At 54.7% G+C, this 27969-nt stretch overlaps 2 protein-coding genes across 2 annotated transcripts in view; both read right to left on the reverse strand.

Moving 5' to 3' along the window:
• Positions 1-27969, reverse strand: part of ADGRB2 (adhesion G protein-coupled receptor B2) — a 100645-nt gene that overhangs the window by 71210 nt on the left and 1466 nt on the right. The window lies entirely within an intron of this gene.
• LOC115637775 (adhesion G protein-coupled receptor B2-like) lies at positions 946-27969 on the reverse strand. Its single transcript, XM_030539370.1, has 3 exons — positions 27802-27969; positions 2324-3129; positions 946-1037 (listed from the first exon to the last, which is right to left on the reverse strand). The coding sequence occupies exons 2-3, from the start codon at positions 2859-2861 to the stop codon at positions 946-948; spliced, it is 630 nt and encodes a 209-aa protein (XP_030395230.1). The 5' UTR covers positions 2862-3129; positions 27802-27969.

Raw genomic sequence — 27969 nt, forward strand, 5'->3', positions numbered from 1 at the left:
GCAGATGCTGACTGGCCCTGGCAGAGCCGGGCACACGCATCCCCTCACACGTCTCTGCGGAGTGGCTCAAAGCAGCAGGCATCCCACAGCGCGGGCCACCCAGCCCTGCTTTGCCAGGGCCGTGAGAACCAGCCCAGCCATCCAGCAGGGACACTCTGGAGCTTTAATTTCACTTTAGGTTCATGAGATTCTATAACAAGCAAATGGCCTCATTCCTCCTGGTTAATAGCCCGCAGAGCTCTGCCGCACGCCTTTCCAGCCTGGCTGGAATAACAGGCACCTGCCGTGCTGCAGTCAGGGGTAATTTGTCACAGGAACGGGTCATTTTACCTGTCAATTGTTTGCTGCGTCTCCACCAGTGCGGGATGACAGGGCTCCTGCCCAGGTGCTTCACTCATCAGGCAGCCGCGGCAGCAGGAAGGAGCTGGGGAGAAGCCCCAGCCTCAGGAGGGAGGGCAGGGGCTGTGCTAACTGGCTGGGGACGTGGGGCAGGATCAACAGGGAAAGGCTCTAATTTACTTTCCCATTGCCGGGGGGAGGTGAGGAGAAGAAATCTCCATGGCTTGAATTCACCCATCCCAGGGGTAAGTTGGGGAGAGGGCGCAGAATTCTGGGGCCTGACCCAAGCCCTTGGATTCCCATCTTTCCATTGACTCCAGTGAATGATGCAGCTGCCGGCTGGGTGCAGGGTGGATCCCCTCACCCACAGCCTCTCCCCCCCCCCTGTGGCTTTTCCATGCCTTCTCTCGGTGTGCCAGATGATGTCCTGGATCCACCCGCGTGAGGGAGCTCAGAAGAGATGGGCAAAACTCCAGCCCCCTTTAGGGATGCAGCTGCCTCGTGGGGCCTTTCACTCTCTCCTCCTCGCAGCTGAGCACCAGCCTCAAGCCTCCCGCAAAGGCCGCTGGACGGGACTGTTGTGATGAGGGTTCCAAGGCCTGGGATTCAGGAGAGGCTGCTGGGTCTGGACTGGGAGCTCACATCAGCCAGGTGGTGGGATGCAGGTCTCAGCACAGCAGAGACGGATGGGAAATCAGCTGCTGATCACGCCCACCGACGCTCAGCCAGAGAGAAGATGGTGCCAATGAGATCCCCTGCCAATGCCCCCATGCCATGGATTGGGAGGGCGGGGGGTAAATACAGCATGTGAACTGCAAACTCCTCCCCAGCTCTAACCTTGGGCAAGCACCCCAGGGTAACCTGCTCTGGGAGCTCCCCAGCCCTGAAGTCCATTCTGCCCCCTGCTGGATTTCGCACCACACTGCACATGGCCTTCCCCCTTCCACGCCCCCTCCCCCGACCATCCCAGAATCCAGCTGCCAAAGGGGACAGGGGAGCCGCTCCCCCCCCCGCTCTAGAATGGACGGCACCCGGAGCAGCCTGTGCAGCCCGCGCTAGGCACAAGCAGCGCTGGGGAAGGTGCCTGGGGTCTGTTCTAAGCAGCCTTCGGGTCGGTATGTTCGATGCGCCCTGGGGGAAGCGCACGGAGCCATCTGCATCCAAGAGAAGGCCTCAGAGCCAGCCCCAGAGCCAGGAAACCGCAACGGGTGAAGAAAGCTGGCGGAGCACTGCAAACCGACGTGCTCAATGCAGCCCAACCATCAAACCTTTCCCCTTCGCCAGCTTGACGCCAGGCAGCTCCGCACAGCCAGAGCGCAGGGCTGCCGCCAGGGCCGTCTGGGCAGACTCACCATGCCCCAGTGCACCCCAAAGCTGCCGGGTCCCATCACGCTACAACCTCACAACCCAACCAGAGCATCGCAAAGCAACACATCGCACCCGGCTGGCGGTGCAGCGGCTCCCCTGCACACACCCCCTGCACACACACCTGCTCGGGGAGCCGGGGGAGAAGACTGGAATGGGACTTGAGCTGGATTCCTTCCAGGCCAAGCGGCAACATGAACTCGCAGCAAACCAAGGGCAGGATGCTAACAGGCCAAACGCCATTGTGGGCATCCCTCGGGGGGAATGGAGCTGAGCGCTCTGGTTATAAACCAACTCCACTAGCTCCCGTCTCCGCTCAGCACAGACTGGAGCCAGACGGGTCACTTTGCCCCATCCCATGCACTAGCCCAGGGCTGTAATCACTATACATAACGACTAGCGTGCACGAGAGCCGCTGCCCTCTACTGGATGGCGTTAGAATTGCCCGCGCTGGGCAATCTGCGCCCCAGAGTGCTAACAGGGAAAGCAGATTCCCGGAGGCGGAAGGGGCCAAATTCCTTCCCCCTCTCAGCACCCAGTGATCAAATGCAGCCCGTGCCGGCTGTGGCTCTGTTACTCTGAACCCCCTGCCCTTCTCCAGAGCCCGGCGCCCCCTTACCGTATTTAATCTCTGACGCGTATAAATCATTCGCATTCCCAGAATGCAGCTCGGTCACGCAGCACTGGCTGCTGCTCGTGGCGGCCGGGGCGTCGGCAGACGGCAGGGCATTGGAGAGCGTCTCGTTTTGCCGGGGCACCGGCGGGACCTCGGCCTGGCAGCTGCAGCCCGCCTGGGTGAGGCTGCAGCGCCGCGCCCCCCGCTCCCCCAGCCGCAGACACTCCTCGAACCAGCGGCACAGCACCCCACAGGTGAACTGGCTGGAGTTGTTGTTGTTGATGAGCAGCACCTCCACGAAGCGGAACTCCAGGGCGTCGGGGGCCAGCAGCCGGGGCGCGGCCTCGGGCTCGGCGGCCAGGCACAGCTGCACAAAGTTCTTGTCGAAGTGCAGGAAGGTGATGGGGCTGGCACCCTGGCACAGCTCCAGTCGGGCCTCCCCTTCCTCCTCTCTGTCCTCCTGGCCCCGGGGGGGCGGCCCCGCGTCTCCCTGCGGGCCGCAGGTGTAGTTGGCGAGGTAATGGTCAAGTGGCAGCACCATGGGGGAGAAGTGGGTGCACACCTGCTCCTCCCGGTTGAACTTGAGGTACAGGGAGTACTTGGTGGGGTCGGGGTTCTCCAGGGTCCACGAGCAGCCGGTGGCGATGGTGGGGAAGAGGTCCTGGAGCGAGAACGAGCCGTAGAGAACCCCGGAGGCCAGAGCTGAGCAGGCGCTGGGAGCTGGGTCGAAGCCCCACGTTAGCCACAAGAGAGACGATATCACAGACAGTAAGAGGGGGACCAGCAGGGGTCATCCTATGTCATTTGCCCTGCAGGAGGAGAGACAGACAGACAGACAGAGCCTTACTGAGCTGCAGCAGAACAAGGAGCCATTATCGCAGCAGAAGCACCAGCGCTCCGCAGTTAGGGCAGTCTCTTCCAAGTGCTCTAAGATCCATACCTTACCCATATTGCTTTGAAACTTGGGGTGCCTCGTGGGCGCATGCGGTAGGGCTAGTGAACTAAATTTGGGGACATTTGAGCAAGGGATTCCTGAGAAACAGCCCTCCCCAGATATATACATTACAGCAGTCTGAGCCTGGAGCTATGCTCGATGTTGCACAGGCCGGTAACACAGGGGATGGCCTTGCCCAGGGCGCGCAGAATCTGCTCTGCTGGCAGGTAGCGCAGACAGACAGCCTGGGGGAGGACAAAGGAGAATTGGGCAGGGGAGCGGTAGAGCATCCAATCCTGAGCAATGCCAGGCAGCCGCATCTGCGGGCGTCACTGCACCAGTGGGATTGAAGGAGTTAAAGGGGGTGGAGCTTTATGACTCTTGAGGGGGGTGATTCCCATCCAAGGCCCCCCCAAGTCTGTCCATCCCAGTCTCCGTCTCCACCTCCCGCCCAAGTCACACACCCTGCCATCCCCCACCCAAGAATCCAGCAGCTCATGTGGCAGCGGGGGGTGCGAGAGCTGGGGAACAAGGGGATTTCCCACAGCTCCCCCTTCGCCCCAGGCTGGCCAGGGAGCATGGAGCTACGGAGGGCGCCTGGCACTGACAAGAGGTGCCAACTGGGGGCTTCCTAGGGGCTATGGGGCAGGGACTTTGGGTTTGCTCTGTGCAGCACCGAGAATGACCAGGACCTGGGCCGTGGCTGGGGCTGAGGAGTGAGGGCAATACAAATAACAAATCCTGCTCCCACTGGGTTCTAGCCCTGACTCTGCAGGGATGTGGGCGGACACCTGGGTTTCCCGTCTGGGGCCGGTCTCACCGTTTCCCCACCTGCAATGGGGCAGATGCCGCAAGGCGCCTGGGAGGGCAGCTCATGTTTGCCAAGCCCTTGGTTAACCCTTCGCGGGAGGAGGGTGGAGGACAGCCATGCTTTCCTCTGAGAGCAGGAGAACACCGGCCATATTTCCCCAGCGCTAATCCCAAACCACAAACCAAACCGCTGTGGCTTGGCCAGATGCCCGCTGCTGAAGGGCTGGCATTTCCCTGCAGCACCCAGCCCGGCACAACTGACACAGACGGTGACAGACCCCCTTCTCCAGGGCCATAGCCTCTGCCCACCAGCCTTCACAGACCCTGCTTTACCAGCTCACAGATCATCCCATCTGAGCCCTTGCTAAGCACAGGTCAGAGACCCCCAGCCACTTTCAACTCCTCGGTGCCAGCCCCATGGAAGTGTGGGGCTCGCCCTGCTCCAGCAGCTCTTTCTGCTCCTCTGCGGGCAGGGAAACAGAGATAATTCACACTTTATGCCCACTATGGACACGCGTGCCCACATGTTGGCGTGGTTTGTAATGTGGTAGCACCAGGCCTTCGGGAGCCCTGTGGGATCATGGCACTGCTCCAAGGGGGCTAGGAAGCAGAGAGAGATTCTCCATGGCAGAGAGGCTCTGAGATAATCCCAGCAGAAACCCCCGCCAGCACAAGCAGGCAAGGAAGCGTCCTTCATCCAGATTCACACTGGCTTTCCCTGCCCTCCACACCAGATTCCTGGCGCTGCCAATGGCCTTCCTGGGGTGTGAATGCCAATCGCCTGCCCGCAGGCCAAAGGGCAGCTGATGGGAGAGACCAGAGTGTCAGGGACTGGGAAGGATCCCAGTCTGACAGCCCAGCAAACAAAGTGCTCCTGCCCAGAGTGAGTGCTGGTACCTCAGGCTCCCACTGGGTCCCCAGGGCTGTTGTGCCCCTGGCATGGAGGCAGGCAGTGCCAGAGGCCCAGTGTCTTGTTGGAGAGTCTCTGTGAATGACTGGAGCTTCCCCACTCATCTCCCAGAGGGAAAACTTACCCTGGGATCTCTGCTCTGCATCTGCATCTACTGGAGTGTCCCAAGAGAGGTTTTCTATCCACTGGGACATTCACAGTCCTTCCCCACAAATGCAGCTTCCCCAGCCCAGAGGCAGGACCGAATCAGAGGCTGCCCGATGCTCGCCTAACGCAGAACTGCCCAGCCCATGCCATGGCAGAGCCTGATGCAGCTTTCTCCTGCCCCATCACCGATTTAGCTAATGTCATACAGAGTACACTTATTAAGTCTGCAGATGATACCAGGCTGGGAGAGGTTGCAAGTGCTTTGGAGGATCGGATTAAAATTCAAAATGATCTGAACAAACTGGAGAAATGGTCTGAAGTAAATAGGATGAAATTCAATAAGGACAAATGCAAAGTCCTCCATTTAGGAAGGAACGATCAGTTGCACACATACAAAACAGGAACTGACTGCCTAGGCAGGAGAACTGTGGAAAGGGATCTAGGGGTCATGGTGCACCACAAGCTAAATATAAGTCAACAGTGTAACGCTGTTGCAGAAAAAGCGAACATCATTCTGGGCTGTATTAGCAGGAGAGTTGTACCACACAAGAAGTAATTCTTCCGCTCTACTCTGTGCTGATTAGACCTCAACTGCAGTATTGGGTCCAGTTCTGGGCGCCACATTTCAGAAAAGATGTGGACAAATTCAAGAAAGTCCAGAGAAGAGCAACAAAAATGATTAAAGGTCTAGAAAACATGACCTAGGTTGAAAAAATTGGGTTTGTTTAGTCTGGAAAAGAGAAGACCTAGGGGGGAAATGATAAGAGTTTTCAAGTACATAAACAGTTGTTACAAGGAGGATGGAGAAAAATTGTTCTCATTAACCTCTGAGTACAAGACAAGAAGCAATGGGCTTAAATTGCAGCAAGGGAGGTTTATGTTGGACATTAGGAAAAACTTCCTAACTCTCAGGGTGATTAAGCACTGGTATAAATTGCCTAGGGAGGTTGTGGAATCTCCATCACTGGGGATTTTTAAGAGCAGGTTAGACAAACACCTGTCAGGGATGGTCTAGATACGTAGTGCTGCCATGAGTGCAGGGGACTGGACTTGATCACCTCTCAATGTCCCTTTCAGTCCTGTGATTCTATGATCCAGGGGTGCTGTACCGGTGTCAGGGATCGCAGGGATGGTATAATGGCCGTGGGGAGAGGATCCTGATTGGCTGATTTAAGATCTAGTATAAGAGGCAGTGATGACAGCCCTGGAGAATTGGGGGCTTTATGCACATAGTGCCATGCAGGCCGTGACAGCGCTAGCCTATCCCACGTCCCAGTGGGCACTGCCCACACAACAGGCATCAGCTCAGTGCTGGAGGACCCAGCTGTCTCCTCTGCTGAGCTTGGCTAGCACCAGCCAGGCTGCTGGCATCTCTCACGAACCGTGGCCAGCTCTGAACTGGGAGGTTAACAGGCTCCCAAACCACCCAGCGTCATCACCAGAGCCACCTGGCACCAACTATAGCAGCACGGCCCTGGGGGAAAGAAGTGAGAGAGCCAGGCGATCACTGAGAACAGTCCCCCAAAAATCAGAGACCAAAGGCGCGTCCCCCTGCTAAATACAGAACAAAGGAGGCAGCATCTGCTTGGCAGAGGAACAAGCCAGGACCTGGGATGCAGTCCCTCCCCCCCAGATGCAACAGGTACCAGATCAGCAAGACAGTTCTGGGTCAGAATGTCCTTAGCTTCTGGGGCCATGGCAACACACATGGACACCCCCACCCCGTCTGAACACACCCCACCTGCACACACACACACACTGCCCCTGCCTGCAAACACGCTGCATGCACACACCCGCATTCACACACATGGCCATGGACGGACAGCAGAAAGCCCCCTCCCCACAGCCCTGGGACGGACAGCAGAAAGTCCCCTCCCCACAGCCCTGGGACGGACAGCAGAAAGTCCCCTCCCCACAGCCCTTGGTTTGCTCCAAACTGCTGCCCATGACATAATCACCACAGCCTGTTAAATGTTCACAGGGTGGCTTTAGCTGGGGTTTCACTAGCTCTGTCAGATGCTCCCCGGGACAATGCTCAGGAATCAATGCAACACACTGGCTGCATCTCTCCAGCCCCCCTCTGTCCCTTCCACTGACCTTCTGCAAAGATCACAAGTGACAGGTTAATTTGGGGAGAGAAGCAGGTGAGCAAGTGCCCCCACCCCATTCAGCAATGTAATAAACTGGGGCAAGAGCCCTTTTAATTAATAGCTGACATTGGCACAGGGATCAGGGACACCGTGACGAGCCTGTTATCCTGAGCTGCACTTCGCAAGCTGCCATGGCCGTGCAGGAGGAAACGAGTAAACTCGTCCCCCTCGCCATCCCAGCAACCTTGCTGCTGCTAGGTCGCTGGTTCAAATCCAGCCCATGGCAGCCGGGTTGCTGGTGAGCAGCCCACGTGCAATGAGGCTGCTGGGTCTCAGTCCCGTTCACATCACGGTTGGTGCAAATTCCCCGCCTTGATGGACTGGGTGAGCTAGAGAGACCTGAACTCCTGGCAGCGAGGCGCTCAGATACAGCGCTCACAGGGGAGCCAACGGGCTGTCCACAGAGTCTAAGACCCCTCCCCATGGGAGAGCAGGGAGGGGGTTTCAGCTCCTCTCGCTGGAGTGGAGAGGGGGAGAAAATGTAGCCAGTATCCCTACAGGTCTCAAGCAGATAGCCACATGGGGCTTGTGATAAGCTAGGGGGAGAACAGACCGAATGCTACCGACTTTCCCGGCTACTCCCCACGTCCTGTCCCGAGTGAGCACAGCAGGGACTGATGGATCGAAACCTTCTACCAAAGGCATTGGGGCCAAGACGGCGTGGGGGACTCTCTGGAGTCAGGACGACACTTCATCAGAGCGGGACTCTGCGAGGACATGGAGGCTCCTGTGGACACCTGTTGTACATTAACTAGGAACCAACAGATCATTAAAAACATATTTCTTGGGAATGATCCTAGAGCTGCAGCTGCTTCACCTCAAACGGGATTTTAATAACTTATTAATAAAATAACGGATGGCAGCTGCCTTATTAAATCAGGGCAGAAGAGTCACTTTTAAGAGAGGCTTTGCATCTGCCATGTGAGCTGGGCTGACCTCGGAGGCTGCAGCAGGAGCCCACGTGTGATCTGAGATACAGCCAGAGTAGCAGGTAGAACGCTAAAGGTGGGAGATCCGGGAGGGAGGGGATCCGGGAGAGGAGGTCAGGGCAAGGCGGGTGAAAGTCACGCCCGTGTGAGGATGAAGGTTTGCTCTATCTGTGCTAGCGTAGCGCTCTCAGAGCAGAGAACAGGGACCATTTCCAGGATCCGATCACACAAGAACCACCAGCGTGAGCCCCACGTTGCAAAAGAGATGCCAGCTCTCTGGTGGCATGACGCACCTGCCTGTAACATGCAGGACAGGAATGGGGAAGCCAGCATGATTGCTGCAGCATTGTGGTTTGCAGCGCCAAGGGCTCAAAGCTAGCTGGAGTCCAAGGAGCTCTGGTGGGACTGGAAACCGCTGCCAAGCACAGGGCCTGGAGCACAGGACCAAACCCAGCATGCTGGAGTCCTCAGCTTGTGGGTAGATGGGAAGGAGCTGGATCTGACTGGAGGTGGGAGGGAGTGGGAAAGTGCCCTGGAAGGCTGGCTGGTTTGGTGAAGCTTTGCAGAAGGATGTGAGACTTGTGACTTCATGGAAGAACTGGTGGGCAAGATGGGGAGCAAAAACAACAGACGGTTTTGCAGAATCTGGGTAGCTGGGGACTCTTCCTGCAAGGTGCTGGCCCCATCAGCGCCTGGTGATTTCAAAAGGAGAGGGGGCCACATAGCACCATGCAGGATAGGGCTGGGGGGCTGCAAAAACACTAGCAGGGGAGGTCTAGATGTGGGTCCCATGGGATCCAAGGCCCCCTAGAAGAGAGGAAACAGACTTACTGGTTACATGACCCTAGGGAATGCATCTATCAAGGGCTCACCAGCAGCAGCCACATGAATCCCAAAGGAACTCTGCTTTGGAGCCCTAGATTGCGCCTCTCCCCTACATCCTTTGTATTCATGCAGCTCAGCAGCTCCCCCTAAGACAGGGTCCCTGCATGGGGAAAGAGGATCCTGGTCTCCATAGTACACTGGTTGGCATCAGAGTGCTACCAGAGCTCTCGTAACTCACTCATGTCCACAGACCTTCCCGCTGGGCAACAGCATTACCCCAGCTGGACATGTGGAGAAACTGAGGCACAGAGGGGCAATGTGACTCCCCCAAGGTCACAGACAAGCTCAGTGGCAAGAGAACTCAAGAATCCCTTTGAGACATACGTCCGTGCACCCATCCAAACTCAACCCCAGCCGCCACCATTTGAGACTTAAACCCCAGCCAGCGGCTGGCTGCTCACAGGCCTCAGTGAAATGCGCTAACGAGTGCACGGCACAGCAATACTATTATGAATTATTTGTACTGCTGGAGCACGTAGTGGCGCTAGTCACTGGCCAGGAGCCTGCAGTGCTAGACTTTGTACAAACACAGAACACAGATGGTTCCTGCCCCAAAGAGAACAGAACCCAGGAGTCCTGCCCACAGCACCCACCTCTAACCACCCCATAGTAACTTCTAGGGAGAGTCACAGAAACCACAAGTCCTGACTCGCAGCCCGAGATGCCAGCCACTAGATTGAACTGTCTTCCAGAGAGCAACAGAACCCAGCCGTCCTGATGCCCAGCCTCCTACCCACACTCCTGAGGGGCCGGAGGTTCAGCTGTGCACAACGGAGCCCCCATCCGCCTGGCACACGTCCTCGTCAGCCTCCACGCAGCTCTGACTGCAACTTTGCTGCTGTGGTTTCCACAGGAACAAAACCTTTTGTTCTCCGGTGTTGTCCTCGCTGTCTCTGCACCAGCCAGGAATGTGGGGGAGACGGCACCACCTCTAGGGAGCAAATCAACTCCATTCCCTCGCCTGGTCTCCAGAACCACTGCTGGGTGGGCAGATGCCAGCCAGCTCTCGCCAGCTCCTTCTCCCCACCCACCCACCAGGCCTATTTCTTGGCCTCGCAGCCTGTTTGCCCAGGCCAGTCTTCCGCTGGCTCCTCCCTCCCAGCTGGACCCCGGGGAAAGGGACACAGTTGGAGGCAATACCCCTTGCTTGGCCATCGGGATGGGAAAGACACCTCCCTGAGGGAGAAAACACACTGGAATAAAAGCTCCCCGAGCTGCATTATAAGGGTCATTCGCCAGTGCCAGCCATCCCAATGGAGGAGCGAACCTGTCCACGGCTCAGCAGGGCAGTCCCCACCCTCGCCCAAGGGACCCCACCGAAGTGACCTCTGGTTCAGCCAATGACTGGACCCTGTGCGCTGTCAGGGCAGCGCAATACCAGCTGCTGCGGGAAGAGGCTCGGTCCACAGCAGCCTTCGCACTGGGATTGTAACCGATCACTAGTGGCTGCTGCTCCCACCCAGCGCACGGCTGAAACCAGGATGTTCCATCCTGTCACATAGCAGCACGCACACCCCAAGACGAGGGTTCTGGGCCACATGACCCCTGCGTCCATTTGTGTCATGACACGAGGATACTGCATCACGCTACCCCTGCATTGCAGCAGCCGGACGGTGCCCCGCATGACCCTGCATCATGCGACGACGGCATGACCGCTGCTAGTGACAGTGCTCCTGCTTGTGAACGTGACGAGGCATCGCACGACTCATCCCCCTGGCTTCGCAAGACCCTGCCGTGTCACGCAGCTGCATCACGACACAAGGCTGCTGCCTTACGCAGCGCTGCAAGAGGAGACATCGCCATGGTGTGATGCTGGCACACCGGGAGAGGAGAAGGCCACGCCACACAACGCCACGCCCCAATGCACCCATCACATGCCATGTGTTTGCCCCATCAGGCAATGGCCGGGCAGGCCCCTTGCCACCCCGATGGCTGGGGCTTCAGGCAAGAGCAGCTCAGGATAGGCAGAGCCTTGGAGTCTCCTGTCCCAGGTTGTGCAGTAGGCAGAGGGAACCTCCATGCGAGAGCTAACGAGGCAGTGATGTAGCCAGCTCCTCGTCCGACAGGCAGGCCGGCGCTCGGCCCCACGTGCAGGGAGAAAAGTGCTCCCTCAGGGGCATGATTCTCCAGCTTCCCAGCTCTTCGTTTTCATTAGCTCCAGCACAGTGAGCCCTGAACGTTTATTCTTCCTGACATCTCCGTATTGGCACTGCCAGGGCCGATCCTGTAGGCCCGGCGTGAGGCACAGGGTCCCGGTGCAGGAGGCGGTGGGCCCCACCCCCATCACCATGAGGGAGGATGGGCAGAAGGGGGAGCCAGCCATGCTAGAAGAGCTGGGAGGGCGTTCATCAGGATGGCCGCCTGAGAGCAGCAGCTGGAGATCTACCAAGCGCCCCTCCCCAGAGGACCATGTGCACAAGTCCTGGCCCTGTGCACACTCAGCTGCCTGGAGCGGGGACGGGGGTATCACGGAGTCCCTGGGCGATGCTCTGGAACTGCTCCCCACAAAGCCAGGTAGGACTTTGGGGAGCCTCCTTTTCCTTGGAGCAGACTGTCTTCAGGGCAAGAAGCTCACACAGCTTCACCTCCTGGGTCTCTCCTTGGAGCATTCAGCATCCTCTGCCCCTCCGTGTGCCTCCCACAGCGAGCCCGCCCCCTCGGGGTCCTGGGAAAGCCACCGGGTTCTGCACCCCCACTTCGCAGTCAGACGTGACTTTCAGCCAGCCAGTAAAACAGAGGTTTATTTGATTACAGGAACAGGGTCCAAAACAGAGCTTGTAGGTACTGCGAACCGGACCCCTCAGCCGGGTCCATTCTGGGGGCAGTGAGCCAGACCCCCACGTCTGCGTTTCACTCCTCGTCCCCAGCCAGCTCCAGACTAACCACCCCCTCCCTCTCTGCTCAGTTCCTTTCCCGGGCCAGGAGGTCACCTGATCTCTTTGTCTTTAGTTGACACCTTTGCAGGGGAGGGGCCCAGGCCATCAGTTGCTAGGAGACAGAGTGCCAGGCATTTAGGTGCACTGGCCCCTTCCTCTGCAGCAATCACACACCCTTATCCCACCACCTAGATATTAAGAACTGCCATGGGACACTGAGGCACCAACACAGTATTCAGAGAAAACATTAAGTACATTCCCAGTTCGTCACAGGGGGTCAGCAGGGGCGCTCCCCCCTCCGCCCGTGCTGGCCCAATGCAGCGCCGGGGGTGTTCTGCTGCAAGGAGTGGGAAGGGGAGCTCAGCAGGAGGCGCTGTCCCCTTCGAGTTAGTGCTGACCCAATACTCCAGAAGAGCAGTAGGGGGTGCTGTGCTGATGGAGGCGTCATCTACCTGGGAAGCACGCCCAAGCTCTGGGGTCTGCTGGGGCTGTTGGCTCTTCACGGAGCAGCACAACGGCTGCCTCCAGGCTGCATGCGGAGGGGGTGGGCGCTGCAGGCAGAACCCCCAGGAAGGGAGCCAGGCCGGGCGGGCTGGGAGGACACACAGGAGGAGGCAGGAGCAGATATTAAGTGAGCCACTAACGCAAACCTGCCCCCCCCCCCGGTAAGGGGGCTCTGCCAGGAGAGCGCAGCAGTTTTCTCACAGGCAAGCAGCACAAGGCAGCAGCCAGGCCCCTCCTCGATGCCACGGGGCCTGGCGTACCCCGGCCAAGGGTGCTGCACAGAACAAACCACCCGGGAACAAATTCCTCTCCCGCGTCTGGTGTCTCAGCTGGGAAAGCGGCACAAGATGCCCGCAGCGAGCCGGTGCCCCTCCTGCACCAGTTGTGAAGCCTCCCAGCCCTCGCTGCCGTCTGGCAGGACTAGAGACTGGCTGACCATGCTTTGGCCACTGGAGCTGAGATACGGTCCTGGGGGGAGATCACGCTGGCTGCGGCTCAGCCCAGACAAGACAGAGCTGGCCCAGGGGAGACAGGTCTGGGGGGCAGGAAATGAGGCATTCAGGCAGGAGGGCTCCTCCTTGGATTTTATTTCTCTGGAGACCCATGGTGGGCACCTTATAAATCTAAAAATAACCCAGCTATTGAGCAACGGCCTCTCGCTGGCTGGCATCTCTCCTTGTTAGCAGCAACAGGTTTGTGGTTGTCAGCACAAGCACACACATGACACTCTGCAAAGCAGAACAGCTTCCACAGCAGGGATTAGGAGACTGACCCCAGTACAAACAACAGCCTGGGGTCACGTCCCACCTCCAGGGCAGTGATTCGAACCCAAGTCTCCCAAATCCCAGGGAAGAGGCCCAGGCACTGGGCCAACGGTTTTCAGGCAGCGCCTCCTCCTTAGTTTTGCAAATCAAGCCTGGAAAGTTTTTGTTTGGCAATATCCAAATGGTTCATTTTCACAGTTCTGAAATGTTTTCTTTTTTCATTGCGGCCAAAACAGTTTGGTGACATCGACACGAGTTGGTGAAATGGTTCGGCCAAAAACCAATGTGCATTTTGCTGCACAAAAAAAATTAAAGATTTTAGCCAAAAAAAATGTGCCCTGCTCTAGTGAGGAGCCAGTATGAGAAACCATGCAGAACACAACACAACACAACACACACAAATCCAACCACCCTCACACAAACACACATCCTCCCACCCACTACAAACACTAACATAAGCACACTTCTCCACCCCTCCCCACACACCCATGAGCACACACTTCTGTGTGTACTCCAACACATACACCCAGTGCAACACAACCTGGGCAGCCCAATCTACAACTGCAACCAACACAAGTGTGCAGGAAGCGCTCTACCATTACTTCTGGAACATCAGTTCACAGCTGCGCTGGCCACAATGCTTTATTTAAAAGGAAGAATTTACTTTGGCACCTTTTAGGATTTGCCAATTCCCCGTGTTTTAGCAGAAGAAAGCTAATCCTTCCCAGCCCAGTCTGAATCAAAGCTAACAGCGTCCTCATTTGGAAGTACCAAGAAAGGAGAAGCCCATGGAGAGGTGCCAGCCTCATTCGCCAAAACCTCAGCATTTTCTCTCTACACAAGGCTTGCTGGAAGTTGAACCCACAACCACTAGCATGAGGGGCAGGAAGGGCCATGCCCCCAGGCCAACCATGACTAAGGGCTTGGTCACATGATTAATCTTACTAGCATAGCTCTAGTGCAATGAACTATTCTGCGAGAGCTATTCTGGAATATCTCCCCATGTGGACGCTCTACTCCAAAATAATTACAGTACAGCTTAAGTATTAGACAGCCGTTACTTGTAATCCACTAATGGTGATCTCCAAGGAGAGGGGAGGAAAAATCCTTTTGCATTTGATCTCGCTCTACTGTTGACAGCACCTGCGATATCTGGCGTGTTTCTTCAAGCCCCAGCTCCTGGAGCTCCGGGATCGCATCAGAACCTCAACTTAACTTCCATTTACAAGACAAAAACCAACAAAACAAAGTTTGAAATGTGTGTATTTCAAACCGAATAACTCTTTTGGTACCTGCAGCCGACAGCACAGGCTGATGGGGAAACAGGTGGGCAGGACGCTAGTTTTAGATTGTAGACTCTTTGGGGCATTGGCTGTACCATTTACCATATGTCCGTACAGTGGAGCTGAGGGACTGGCACCTCGCAGGTTCCTACAGCCCAGGCTCCAGCCCGAGCCCAGACGTCTACACGTAATGACTCAGCCCCACAGTCCAAGCCCCATGAGCCCAAGTCGGCTGGCGTGGGCCGGCTGTGGGTGTCTAGTTGTGTAGACCTGCCCCAAGCCAGCTGCAATACTCCAATGTTAATAACAACAGTGGGTAGGAAGGAGCCTCAGCAAGATTTGCACATTTTTGCCCACACATGCGCACCCTCCCCACCTGCACCCCCTTCCCCAACGTGCTAAGGAGAGTACAACTGCGAAGGGGGGACCTCACTTTTGTGGGGGAAAGCTGTCCCCGCAATTTAATTGGGTTGCCAAGTCCAGCGCTCGCATCTTCTGCCACCGAGCAGAGGGTGCCAATCAGGTGGCTGGAGATGCGATCCCTTGCATCTGCAATTCAACCCTCAAGATTCAACAGGCACCCCTCCTTCTCAAGTCCCCCACTTCTCTTTAAGCCTCTACCTCTCTGGACCAGACACTAGCAGCAGGCAAGGGAACGGGAGCCCAGCCCGGCATGGCTATGGAAGCGCCAGCTTTATAGCGATAATGGGAAGCGAACTCACAGGGTGGAATGTGGGGCACAGGAGATTCATTTTCTCTTTATATTTTTAAATAATCCATTAAGGACCTGGCAGGATGATTTCCCATCTTCACTCCATGGAGCGGCAGAGAGCCTGAGGACGAGCAAGTCAGACGGGGACACGCTATATACACCTCTAGCTCAATATAACGCGACCCGCTATAACACGAATTCGGATATAATGTGGTAAAGCAGCGCTCCGGGGGGGGGGGGGGGGCTGCACACTCCGGTGGGTCAAAGAAAGTTCAATATAACACGGTTTCACCTATAACGCGGTAGGATTTTTTGGCTCCCAAGGACAGCGTTATATCGAGTTAGAGGTGTACTTCGCAGAGGGCTTCCCTGGCCTCCATACTGCATAGAAGCATTCCTGCATCCTGGCAGGGCAGACCCCCCTTGGCCCCAATGCCCCTTCCCAGAATAATACTGGTGTACAGTCTGAAGCAGCACAGAGCCACTCTCCGAAAGTACCTGACCCTGCCTCGATACAGCCCCTGTCAGTCACTCAGTGCCTTGCAAACTGCACCGGCTGCTCACATGTGCATATGTCACACACTTGCTTCTCCCATCACGGAAATGCAGCGACCTCTGGGGTGGGACGTGGCAGCTCTAACAGCAATGCTACCCACCCATTTAAGGCAGGAAGGGAGAGGAAAACGGTCTCTCTTTGAAATCACGCTAGCAATTTTGACAACCAGGGTGTAGTTATTCAAACCGGCCATCATGGCTCACACAACCTGCTCCTGCCAAGTGCATCAAGGGCTCTTTAAATCATCTTAGCATTACCTTGGGTTTAGGTCCCTCCCAAACTGACAGCACAGTATCTCTGAGCAATGGGCTGGGGCACAGGGTCATAGATTCATAGATTCATAGACTCTAGGACTGGAAGGGACCTCGAGAGGTCATTGAGTCCAGTCCCCTGCCCTCACGGCAGGACCAAATACTGTCTAGACCATCCCTGATAGACATTGATCTAATCTACTCTTAAATATCTCCAGAGATGGAGATTCCACAACCTCCCTATGCAATTTATTCCAGTGTTTAACCACCCTGACAGTTAGGAACTTTTTCCTAATGTCCAACCTAAATCTCCCTTGCTGCAGTTTAAACCCACTGCTTCTTGTTCTATCATTAGAGGCTAAGATGAACAAGTTTTCTCCCTCCTCCTGATGACACCCTTTTAGATACCTGAAAACTGCTATCATGTCCCCTCTCAGTCTTCTCTTTTCCAAACTAAATAAGCCCAATTCTTTCAGCCTTCCTTCATAGGTCATGTTCTCAAGACCTTTAATCATTCTTGTTGCTCCTCTCTGGACCCTCTCCAATTTCTCCATCTCTTTCTTGAAATGCGGAGCCCAGAACTGGACACAATACTCCAGTTGAGGCCTAACCAGCGCAGAGTAAAGCGGAAGAATGACTTCTCATGTCTTGTTTACAACACGCCTGTTAATGCATCCCAGAATCACGTTTGCTTTTTTTGCAACAGTATCACACTGTTGACTCATATTTAGCCTGTGGTCCACTATGACCCCTAGATCTCTTTCTGCCATACTCCTTCCTAGACAGTCTCTTCCCATTCTGTATGTGTGAAACTGATTGTTCCTTCCTAAGTGGAGCACTTTGCATTTGTTAGCAATGACGCAGAGGAGAGCGTCCCCTGCTGACTCGCTCACCCCACTCCCCTGCAGCACAGCGCCCCCGAGCACCACACTAGGGCCTGGTGCTTACGACTGACTCCAAGGAGAGGGTGACCCTCGCCAAGCCACCCACATCATCTTTGCAGAAGCTGGTCTCCCTGATCTAAAGCATAGACTCATAGACTCATAGAAATTCAGGGTTGGAAGGGACCTCAGGAGGTATCTGGTCCAACCCCTTGCTCAAAGCAGGACCAATCCCCAACTAAATCCCTGTTCAGCTTGTAACATTGGAGGAAACTGCAGCTGGAGGTGGAACAGCAGCAGCTAAAGCACAGACAAAGGCCAAAGATCAGAGAGCCCAAGCAGGGCAGCTGGAGATCACCCCACCCAGGGATACGCTGCCCGATCCACACCCAGGACCCTGGTCGGGAGCCTACAAGGCAGCAGGGGAAGCAGAGGATCTCTGGAGCACCAAGCTGCCCCTTATTTCTGGGGTTTCCTTGGCAGCCCCACAGCATATGCACAGTGGCACTGGAGGGGTCGCCAGGGCCATGGAAGGCCCAGCTGGAAGGGGGAGGGGAGCAAACCAAAGGGTGTTTTACCACGCGATGCCGTGAACTGTAACGAGAGACTATCCCATTAGTGGGGACGACAGGCTGCTGGGGAAATCAGCTGCACAGTGGCCCGGAGATCTGGGCAAGGGCCTTGGCAGGAGGGACCCATGCACTGGAGGGAGGGAGGCCTGTCCCTTTAAGGCGTCCAAAGTGAGGGGCCAGCTAAAAAGCCACCCAAAGCCCTTTCCCGGAGGAAACCGACCAGCAATCAACTCAGATGCTGCATGAAAGTTCCCAGTCGCTTCCAAACGCTCTAACTGGGCCAGAATCAGGCCAGGCGTAAGTGGACACAAGTCTGCTGACCTCCAGGAGCCAGACCCTCCCGTTGGTGTAAATCAGAGGCAGCGCCAATCATTTCACTGGAGTTACACTCATTTACCCCAGCTGAGGATCCTGCACCTGCACGTTTGTGAGTCTCTCTCCATGCTGCCATCTATTAAACCGGCCCAGCCTGCAGACCGACCAGAGCAGCAACAATCTGAAACTGCTGCCAACCTTCCTGACCTCCGACATCCCAGTAGCATGAAAATCGACGCTCTCTCTGTCCTCTCGATGCTGTAATGCTGAGTGGCTCAGACGGCCACCAAAGCCGGCTCCTTCCTGGAATCGGGAGGAGTTCCCAAACATCGGTGGCTCCTCACTGAAGTGCCGGCGAACTTGCTGGCTGCCTCGTGGTCGCAATTCATCTCAGATCTTTCATTCTGCTTCTGCCTCTCTCATTCCCCATTGTGCTACAGAGCCAGTTTAGGGTTTGGGGAGGTAATTAAAAAAACCATTTAAAGAGTCAAGAAAGAAATTGTGTAAAACTGGCTTCCTGGGGTTTCTACTTTTATCCTCGCGCTCTGGCAATTTCAGAGCAAATCAGTAGCACACAGTTTGCAGATCAAAAAGGTGATTTTTTTTTTGTTGCTGTCGCAAACTCAGCCGGACACCTGGATTCTTTCCACCTCCTATGACGTCGCCACTGACACAGGCTCTGCCGTCAGAAGCTGGCTGCCCCTCCCTCAATGATGCACAAAGCAAACGCCCAAAAACTGTGCTGGGAGCCTTGCAGCACACACAGCAAGACCAGGTTACCTGCCCAGAGTTTATGAATTATTTCTATTCGCAAAAGATCCAGACATTCCAGCCGGGATCAAGGCCCCACGGTGCTGGCTGCTGCATACAGAATATCCAACCCAGATAAGCGGTGTGAGCGCCTCGCAGCTACCCCAGCCACCGCTTTCAATCCTGGATGCCCACAGTCCATACTGAGCCACTGGGCCTGCCCCTCTACTTCAGGGCCTAAAGACGTGTCTGTAGCTCATGGATCGGTGCAGCCGGTAGCTAGCGCAGGACTTGACGGCACAGGGGAACATGATGCTGGAGGAGAAGATTCTTGTTTGACCTCGATAGGGCTGCTTGGGTGTAACAGACGGGCTGAATGTGGCCCCTTCAACACCCCTTCGCTGTGGGGCTCTGTCCCTCCCGCTCCTAGCCTGCGGGCTCCATTCTAGGGACGCTACATGGCTGAGGTTTGACCCAACACAGCCTCTCAGCAGCCTCATCATCCCTTCACCGATCTGTCCCGTAAAGATGGCAGGTCCCAGGAGGCTGAGTGCTGCTAGCCCGGCTGGCCAGAATCATTACCAACCATTAAAAGCCTTGCTTCTAACCCCCACTCTCCAGCTCTGCTACACGACCCCCGGTCTGCGCATCGAAAAGGATGGTGGTAAATCGCCTGTTAAAACATTGTGCCCTTGTGCAGCCCCCAGGATCTCAGCGGCTGCCCCTCTTTAAACCCATTTCAAAGAAACCAAGGCACACGGGGCAGTGATTTGCCCAAGGTCACGCTGCAGCTCAGTGGCAGAGCCGAGCGCAGCCCTCAGGAGCCCTGACATGCCGTGCCCTCCGCTAGGCCATGAGAAGTTACTCGCCCAGACAAAGGACACCCCACACAAAACACAAGAGCCTCATCTGCACACACAAAGTCTTCCTTGGCCAGGGCACCGCACACGGCGCCTCGGCAGGCTGCACACAAGGTGGGTGCAGAGAAGGGGCTGCCAAGGGGCTGCCTGCCACGTTGTGACATGAAAGGCAGCTGTAGCAGGACCTACCCGTCAGCTGGTGCAGAATTTGTACCTCGCGGCCGTATCCTAGTGCAGCGCCCTCCTCTGGAGTCTGCATGCAGCACAGAGAACCCCCCTGCATTTGTCTCAATGAGGCGTTCGCACCAGCCCGCCCCAGTTTCACCGCTGCAGGCAGTGATACAGCAGGTCATGGACTCCTCAAATCACAGCACTGCAGGAGCTAAATACTCTCCCCCACTCCAAACCCCATGTGAGCTCCAAGCACGAGGAAGGGCAGGGGGTTGTCGGGCCATGGCTGGGCAGATGTTTCTCCCCTCAGCTCTGGGCACGGGGGCTGAAATTCATCCCCACGCAGGGGGCAGCACCAGGGTTAGGCCCAACGTACATCACCCTAGCCAGGCTTACGTGGGCAGTAAGAGGTGCACAGGCCTCATACTGGCCCCGTGCCTGGGGTGAATCCTTTCCTCAGAGTCTGCAGCAAAGCTGCGAAGGCCCCCTGCATGCTAAAGTCTCAGTGATTCTCCACTTGGATGAGAAGCTGCCTGGGCCCTCTCCAGAAGCACAGCAAGAATCACAGCACATTATGGCCTGCAGCAGTCACCATCATCCGCCTCGTCAGCACTCAGCTCCGAGGAGAACTGGGTGGATCGCCTCACGGCCAGCAATTCAGGAGGGGACTCTCTGCCCCGGAGAGTCCATGCTGCTGACCCCAGTACATTGCCAGGTGGCACTCGATGGCACGGAGCGGAACTTATGTCTTATGTCAGTACTACCACTACCCAGAGCAGTGCTATGAGGCGTGGTGCAGCTAGAGGCATCTTCTGGATGAGACACAAAACAGACGTCCTGACTAATCCGAGCCGTTAAAGCTATCACTGCATTTTTTCCCCCAAGCATCACGGTGCCCTGGCCAAACGCCTACTTCTAGCTGTCTATGTTGTCCTTGCCGAAGCTCTGCATCAGGAATGCATCCTTCCCTAAAATCCTGGAGGGAAATGCAACCTTCTACAGGAGTGAATTAGGAGGCAAGATGCCAAACTGAAATCTCAGCAGCAAGGTAAAAGGATCAGGGGATGATTCTGTTTACACACAAGTCTCTTGAATATCAGGCCCATACTGCACTTACATTGGTGTAAATCCAGAGTAACTCTACTGATATCGGGAGAGGTTCAGCAGCGTAAGTATGATCAGAATCTGGCTCCCGATCTTTTAATTACATAGTATAATTATCTTCAGTGACATAGTATCTTACATCCCAATGGATCCCAAAGCTCTTTTCAGACTAAGGAATTTCATTACCTGCTCCTGAAATGCAGCCACCTCTGGGGTGGAATGCAACAGCTGTTTTATAGGATGTTAACTGGGGTTTTAACATAGAAAGTGCAAAAGAGTCTATCCACCTGAAACTGCCTGGTGGCTTTACGGAGGCACAATGTAATTACCTAGGAGAGTGAAAACCCCAACGCCAGCAAAAAGTGTCATGGGATCTTTAACGACCGCAAGTGGTCAGGTCGGCCATATAAATCTCATCTTTAAACAAAAATGAACCACAATTCTAGCAGCGTCACGCAGGGCTGACTCAGACAGAAGAATGCATCATCAAACTATTTGTCATGCAGGTGCATTATCTCTCCAGAGATCTCCTTCCAGGAGGAGAGAAACCCAGCCCTTCTGAAACCAGTTAAAAGTCTCTGGGGTTCATCTCTCTTGAGGGAAGATGTTAAATACCTGCCTCACACATGATTATTCCCAGCTGCAGCATGGGGAGCAGAGAAGATGGTTTCTTCCGGCTCAGACTGCACAGAGGTTTCCTAATGCTTCCCAATAAGAGATGACGCCTTCCTCCCATGTAGGGGCAGTTATGACTACAGAGGCCTCAGTCAGGGTTTGTTACTCACGAGGTTGTTGGGAGAAAAAAATGTAAAACATCCACAGGAAACCCAAAGTTAACTCAGCAGCAATGAACCTTCAGCTTGTTGGGATTCCCCCGAACCCAGGGACTTGGATCTGGCTGTGCATGGAGCCTCTGGGTTCATTTTGATTTTTCTGGACTAAGGCCGCAGTCAGCACTCTGGGTGCCTCTGACAGTCTTTGAAAAACACAGGTACAAACAAACAGACCCATCAAAATCAAATCACATCGATATAGAAAAATTAATTGCCCCCCCCCCCCCCAAGCTGCCCCACTGTCACTCCCCAGATCTACCCATCCCGTCAGGGGTCAGAAAGAAAAGGTGAATCGTGCAGTGCACCTCACCAGCTAACACACTCAGAATAAGAATCCATCTCTCTCGCCATTTTCCGGGGTTCAGCGCAACTGATAGGAGGGGCTGGGGCATTCCAAATACGTGCCTAGGGCTTTGGACAGGATAGTGTTCCAGGCAGCCAGTCCCCCCCACCACTGCCACTCAAGCTTCCATGGCTGCACTGCTATTTTTAGCTCAAAAGCTCAATCAGAGCCAGCACTGCTGCGTCCCTTGGAGCTGGGAATCAGACACCCAGCTCCAAGTGGATCAGGAGAGAAGGGGCAGGTAGGAGGGGATGTTTGTACTGTGAGCGTCACCCTCCTTATAGCAAAAGAATTTGTCAAGGAGGAAGGTTCTGCAGCATTTCCTGAAGACAGACAAATTTCCGATTCCCTCATTCCACAGCCAGATGCCCCGGAAGAAGGATGCTTCGTGCCCAGCTTTCATGCCCTTCATCCCGTGCTATAAATGTTTGACCAAAGCGAAGACCAACAGAAATGCATCCAGGATGTTTTGCTTTAAAAAGTCCAGTGGGAACAATTTAAGGAGATGTCAGCAATGTGAGAGTCTGGGGTTTCCTCTTGTTACCAGTGGCTCCAGAGAGAGGGGAGGAATTGGGTAGAGCAAATCTCACTCCATGTTGTTTATTTGTGCACGGGTCAAGTCAGATTCACTGCACAGGCCCCACATCTGCAAACAAATGAGTAACTTTACATGAGTGAGTTGCCCCAGTGATCTCAAGGACACAAGTCATGTGTTACAGGCCTGCATACTGACAATGAACAGCACCTCGCTCCACTATTTGGCTGACCAAAGTCAATGGGACCAAGTGAGTAAGACGCTACTTATGACATCAGAAACATTTGAAGGATCGGGGTCAGAGTCAGCTAGAAAGGGAGACCTGGATAACTAAAAGAGGCCCATGCAAACATCTCCACGAGGAGCAGAAAAACTCTTATAATAAAAATGAAGGATTTAAAAAAAAAAATCAGGACAGACTGTGTCCAAGAGGTTGAGTCAGACACTGGGATTTTTTTTAGATGAGTCAATTTGGGAGGGAAAAAACCCCCAACGCTTATTTCAACAGTGCCCTTTGAAAGCAAACCCTGTCCTGCAGTGACTACAATCCAAACACTGCCTTATTATTAATTATTTTATATTGCAGTCTAAGTCATGGCCCTTTGTGCTAGGCGCTGCGCAAACACAGAACGCAAAGATGGTCTCTGCCCCAAAGAGCGATAGCCCCGGCGACTCAGCAGGGGCCTTCCCAAAGATTTCAGTGGGAGATGAATTGGCTCCTGTATGGAGCAGAGGAGACCCTGAAAGTGAAACTGACTAGCAACAAAAGGGAAACTGACCAGTGGGTTCTCATTCAGCAAAGCAAAAAGCTTTTAACCTGACACTGTTCTTTTTAAAGTGCATATAAAATATATGGCCCATGACACTTCCTAACATGGAGACCACTAGGGACCAAGGCATAAGTTGCAGGAGATAATTAATAGTCCTTTCACATTTACACCGAGCCTTTCATCCTGATGGATCCCAAACTGCCTTGGCAGAAATTTCTTCCTCCTCCCCAATGAATGCAGCCTCCTGGGGTGGAGCACTTCGGCTGTTAAACACTTCACAACACTACCACAAGACAGGAAGTGAACGTGCTTTTAGGGGGCAAGAAGTGCAACTCCCTAGGTGCTAGGAAAGCACCTGGCACCGTCGTCCTGGCTGTCCAAAGGTAACGGCCCATACATACCAGCCTTCCCTACAGGGCTGAGTTTCCAACCCCCTGATTTTCCCTCCCTCCAGCACAACTGAAAAAATCCCCCTTCCCAATTGTACGAGTACCACAGATGGACCTAACAACTCTCTGCCCAGACCTGATGCTGTGTGCAGTCTCCACTTCCACACCTTGGCCTGGATACTGTCAATCAGGGCCCCATTCTGTACACACACACTCACACTCCTTGGTCCTTAAAGGTCAAGATGACCCCCACTCAGGAGAAATGGCTCATGCATCAGATACTTTCGTAGAATCGGGACGCTCGGCTGTAAGCTGTTGGTGCAAGGGGCAGACTCTCACCCCCACAGCCTGTCTAACGTGGTAAAGAGCTGCTCTATGACATAATTACTGGTGAATCAAATCCACCTCTGGTGTGACTCCATTGAAACCAGTGGCGAACCTGGCCTGGTGTCTCCAATTCTCAGTGCCTGAAACCACCCCTAGAACTGCAACATCCTTCCCTGGGGAGAGCATGTGTGCGTGCTTGTGGCAGGGAACAACACCTGCGGTGGCGGTTCCAGCAGGAACTGCAGTATCTCCATGGTGCCTGGAGACAAGCGCCTGCTTCCCCTCTCTCTCCCTCTTTCATCCCTTCCGTTCTCACTCCCCCACTCCCTCTGGTTTCCCAGGCACGCTGCCACCACCTTTCCTGAGCAACGCATCCCAGCAGCGAAGCCAAGCGGTAATTAATGGCGCTGTTTTGCCAATCACTGGATCAGACTTGCTACCACTGGCAAGCACAGGCCTTCTTATTTATTTTACTCAATGGCTGTTGGTAAAACTCCACTGCAAGTGCGAGGCTGGGAACTGGAGCGACGAAATCCCCTCCAGGCTTCAGGATTACTCTGGGCCACAGAACACACCATTCATCCCTGCCTCCTGCCTGGTGTAATTTACAGGAGGAGGTAGGGGGTCCATCTAACCAAGAGTCCGTAGCAGGGATATAGGCTAGCAGGAACTGTATGAAATGTGGCTATTCTCTTTGCTACACAGGAGCTAGATAATCTCTCTCTCTCTCTGTGTCTCCAAAACACCCCTCCTTTGGAAATCTTCCAAGCCTTCTTCACCACTCCAGGAGCTCGGGACACGGTACTGAGGACTTGATCCAAAGGCCACAGAAGTTGTTGGAAAGAATCCCATTGACTGTAGACCCCGGACTAGTGGAACCTGCTTGCTGCATCAGAGTCATTCCGAAGCTACTAGCTGATCTCTGGGCTAACCATTCCTGGAGCGGACCAACCCCCAAGCTGAGCTGCAGAAGAGAAGAGCACCCACAGCACCCCTTGGATTCAGCCAGGGTATATTTTGTAGACGGCTCCGCATTCCACAACCCAGTTTGGTCACAGCACTGACCAAAAGTCCCTCTGATGAGCTATTCAGTGGCCTGCACGAAACAGGCTATACCCAGCTGTTTGGTCAAGTTCTGACAGGACGTCAAGAAAGCAGAAGAGAGCAAAGGGACAAAGTGGTGAGGCTCTTGCTCTGCCCTTGGCTTGCTGCGTAACCTTGGGCAAGTGGCTTTGCATTTCCTGTGCCTCAGTTTCCCCACCTGTAAAATGGGAATCATGAATGAGACTGACATCCTTTGTAAAGTGAGACTGATCCAAAGCACTCTGTAAGAGGCAGGTATTATTACTATTAATAAGTTGACAGCTCAGATGCAGTCCTATTCCCATCCGATGTCTGTCTGGTGGCTGATACGAAATGGGTTTGCAAGGCTTCAATCCACATTGCCCATGGCGAGATGTCTCCATCAGAAGAAACACCACCAAAGAAGACCAAGGGCCAAATGAGCCCTGGAGGCTGCACCACCCTCTCACCCTGAATGGGGTCCCCCTCAGGAAGGAGTTGGGGGGGAGGGCTAGGGTTGCAGAAGCTCCTCACTACTTTTAGGAATTAACCCCTAAAACTATCAGTCCGGCAGAGGCGGAGAGAAACCCTCACTGTCCCATCCAGGACTAACACCCCCCAGCACCTCTGTAGTCATTCTCCTCACCCCAAAATCGCACCATTAAAGTCATGCCTCACCAGAGTCTCGGAACCCTCATTTTCTTTGCAGGTTTCTACTAGGGCCAGATGCCAAGGCAATGGGCACGTGCCCACTGCATTCTCCCACTCACCTTGTCAGCCGAACAATCCCCCAGCTCATGCCCAGCTCGGGAAACAAGCACACACACATCTTAGGACAACACCCCACTGGGCTGTGAGGGGAGACAAATCGCAGAGCCAGAGGTCTGCTGCCACCAGCCTCCAGTCAAACCCACCCCAGCCAATCACAACTGCCACTCTGGGACAAGGGTAGGAAAACCAGCCAGCCAAGTCCCTGGTGGTTTGGGTATCCCCACGCAGCAGGGTCACGAACCACATTCGTAATCCAGGCCACACGCTCAGTCACATCGCAAGGCTTCTGCGAGCGTCACAGCTCTGGGCGAGGAAGCCACACTCGATGTGACCACATCGGGAGATGCTGCCTGCCAGGCTGGATTCCGGCTGCGCTTCGTGTCCACCCCACTCCTCTGGATCTCCGCATCCCCCATCCCAATCGATTCCAGAGCCATGCTGCACAGATGGCGCATTTTTGCCAAGATGTTGCTACTGCCAAGGGGGGAAGGGTTGGTTTAAAACATTCACACACCCACCCCGAACCTTTCAGCGATGGGGTTTCAGCCTCCCATGCTCTGGCACTGCACTTTAGCTGGGCTGCATGCTTCACAGAGTAGAGCATCGTTAATTCCATGTCCCCTTATCTGTGCAGGGTGCAACGATCTACTAAGAAGCACCGAACAGGAGCCTGAAGATGCGACTAACGAACTGCCTTTACCTATGACAGCGTCCCTCCTTTGGGAAGAATTCCCCCTCCCCACCCCGCGTGGAGGGGACGTCCTCTCCAAGGGCGATACCGAGGTGCACGAGCGTCCTTTCCCTGACTGCACAATTACACGGCACGTCCCAAGACACGTCAGGGACTCCAGTGAGCTCGCAGCAGGCTGGGAAGCGCTGGCACAGAGAGCATTCAAATCTGGCCTAGAAAACCAAAGGGTCGCTCAGGCAAGACGTTAGTGAGCATCCCTGCCGCAAAGCAAGCGGGAGCAGCGAGTGGTCACGGTCGTCACCCTCTCACCACAGGCATGGCTCAGGCTGGAGGGAATACAATCATCTGACACTGCAACAAGTTACTGTCTTGAAAGCAAACAGTGATGGATCTGCACACATGTCCAACCGCTCCTGGAACAAGAACTCACTCTCCCCTGGCCATCCCTGCCCCCTCTTTATACTGCTCACACAAATCCACCACACACGTACGCACACTCGGACATACACACCATGCATGCACATGGCAATATGCCCGCATCCACACCTGACACCATGCCCACTCCTGGTAACACATATGCCCATGGTGCCCAGCGAAACAGATCCAGCTTTACACACCCAGTACTCACAAACCCAGGAATGCATGCCCCTGACACACGTACCGGCCAGACTGAGCCAGGCACTCACACCCTGACGCTAGTGCAAAGGGACCCAAACATACCTGCCACATCCAACAGAAAGGCTCTAAGCTCATTCTACAATACACTTACTCAGATACACCTACACCCTGGTGCTAGTACAGACCCTGCAAAGCACACTTACACACTACAGCAGTGCAAACAGCCCCAGCAGCACACCTGCCTGCCAGTGCCTCTGCACCCAGCAACCTACGCGCATGAGAGCAGAACCCACAAATCCAACACACAGGCTGCAAAGGACATAGACCCAGCATCGCAAAGACATTACCTGCCGACAGAAAATTAGTTGCACATGCTAATTCAGCCCTGGCTGGAACCTAGTTCCAAGCCCTTACACAGGGCTGACCTTGTCTCATCTTGTGCCAGGACATTAAGAGCAATTCCAGCACACTTTCAGCCTCGCTACAACTCATGTCTACACACATGCAGTGGGACATGGGTGCCACACACCAAAGCACGCCGCATCAACGCACACCTCCCTGCCGTACAAGCACAAGCATCCAGAGAACTCCCAATTCAAGCTGTGTCAAAACTCTGCCCTCTCTTATTCCGGGTGACGTGCCATGGATTGTTCCTCTGGATCGGCCACGCACACTCCCATATGTCTGGCTTTCAAAACAGAAAATGTATCCGATTAATACTTCTAATGAGAGCCCTTCCAGATGGGCGGTTATGGACAGCAAGGAAAAAATAGAATACCCTTGCAGAGCTGAGTGTGTCCTCTCTCTGGTCGCCTCTAGCAGGAGCCAGAGAACACTCTTCTAAACAAAATTCCTCCACCGCATTTTGATGTTTATGCTGCACAGAAGGTTTAGTGTCTCTTGCACTTCTGATGCACTGTCCATTAAATCCCTTCTCTCCACCTCT

This window comes from Gopherus evgoodei, chromosome 20 (genome assembly GCF_007399415.2).
Source record: "Gopherus evgoodei ecotype Sinaloan lineage chromosome 20, rGopEvg1_v1.p, whole genome shotgun sequence".
NCBI classification, from domain to species: Eukaryota; Metazoa; Chordata; order Testudines; family Testudinidae; genus Gopherus; species Gopherus evgoodei.

Excerpts from the sequence above, each read along its gene's own strand:
- LOC115637775 (XM_030539370.1), bottom strand. The coding sequence starts at position 2,861 with ATGGTGCTGCCACTTGACCATTACCTCGCCAACTACACCTGCGGCCCG. Across the intron at positions 1,038-2,323 it reads CGCGTCAGAGATTAAATACG|CTGATTTCCCATCCGTCTCT; the intron begins GTAAGGGGGCGC and ends CGTGATCAGCAG.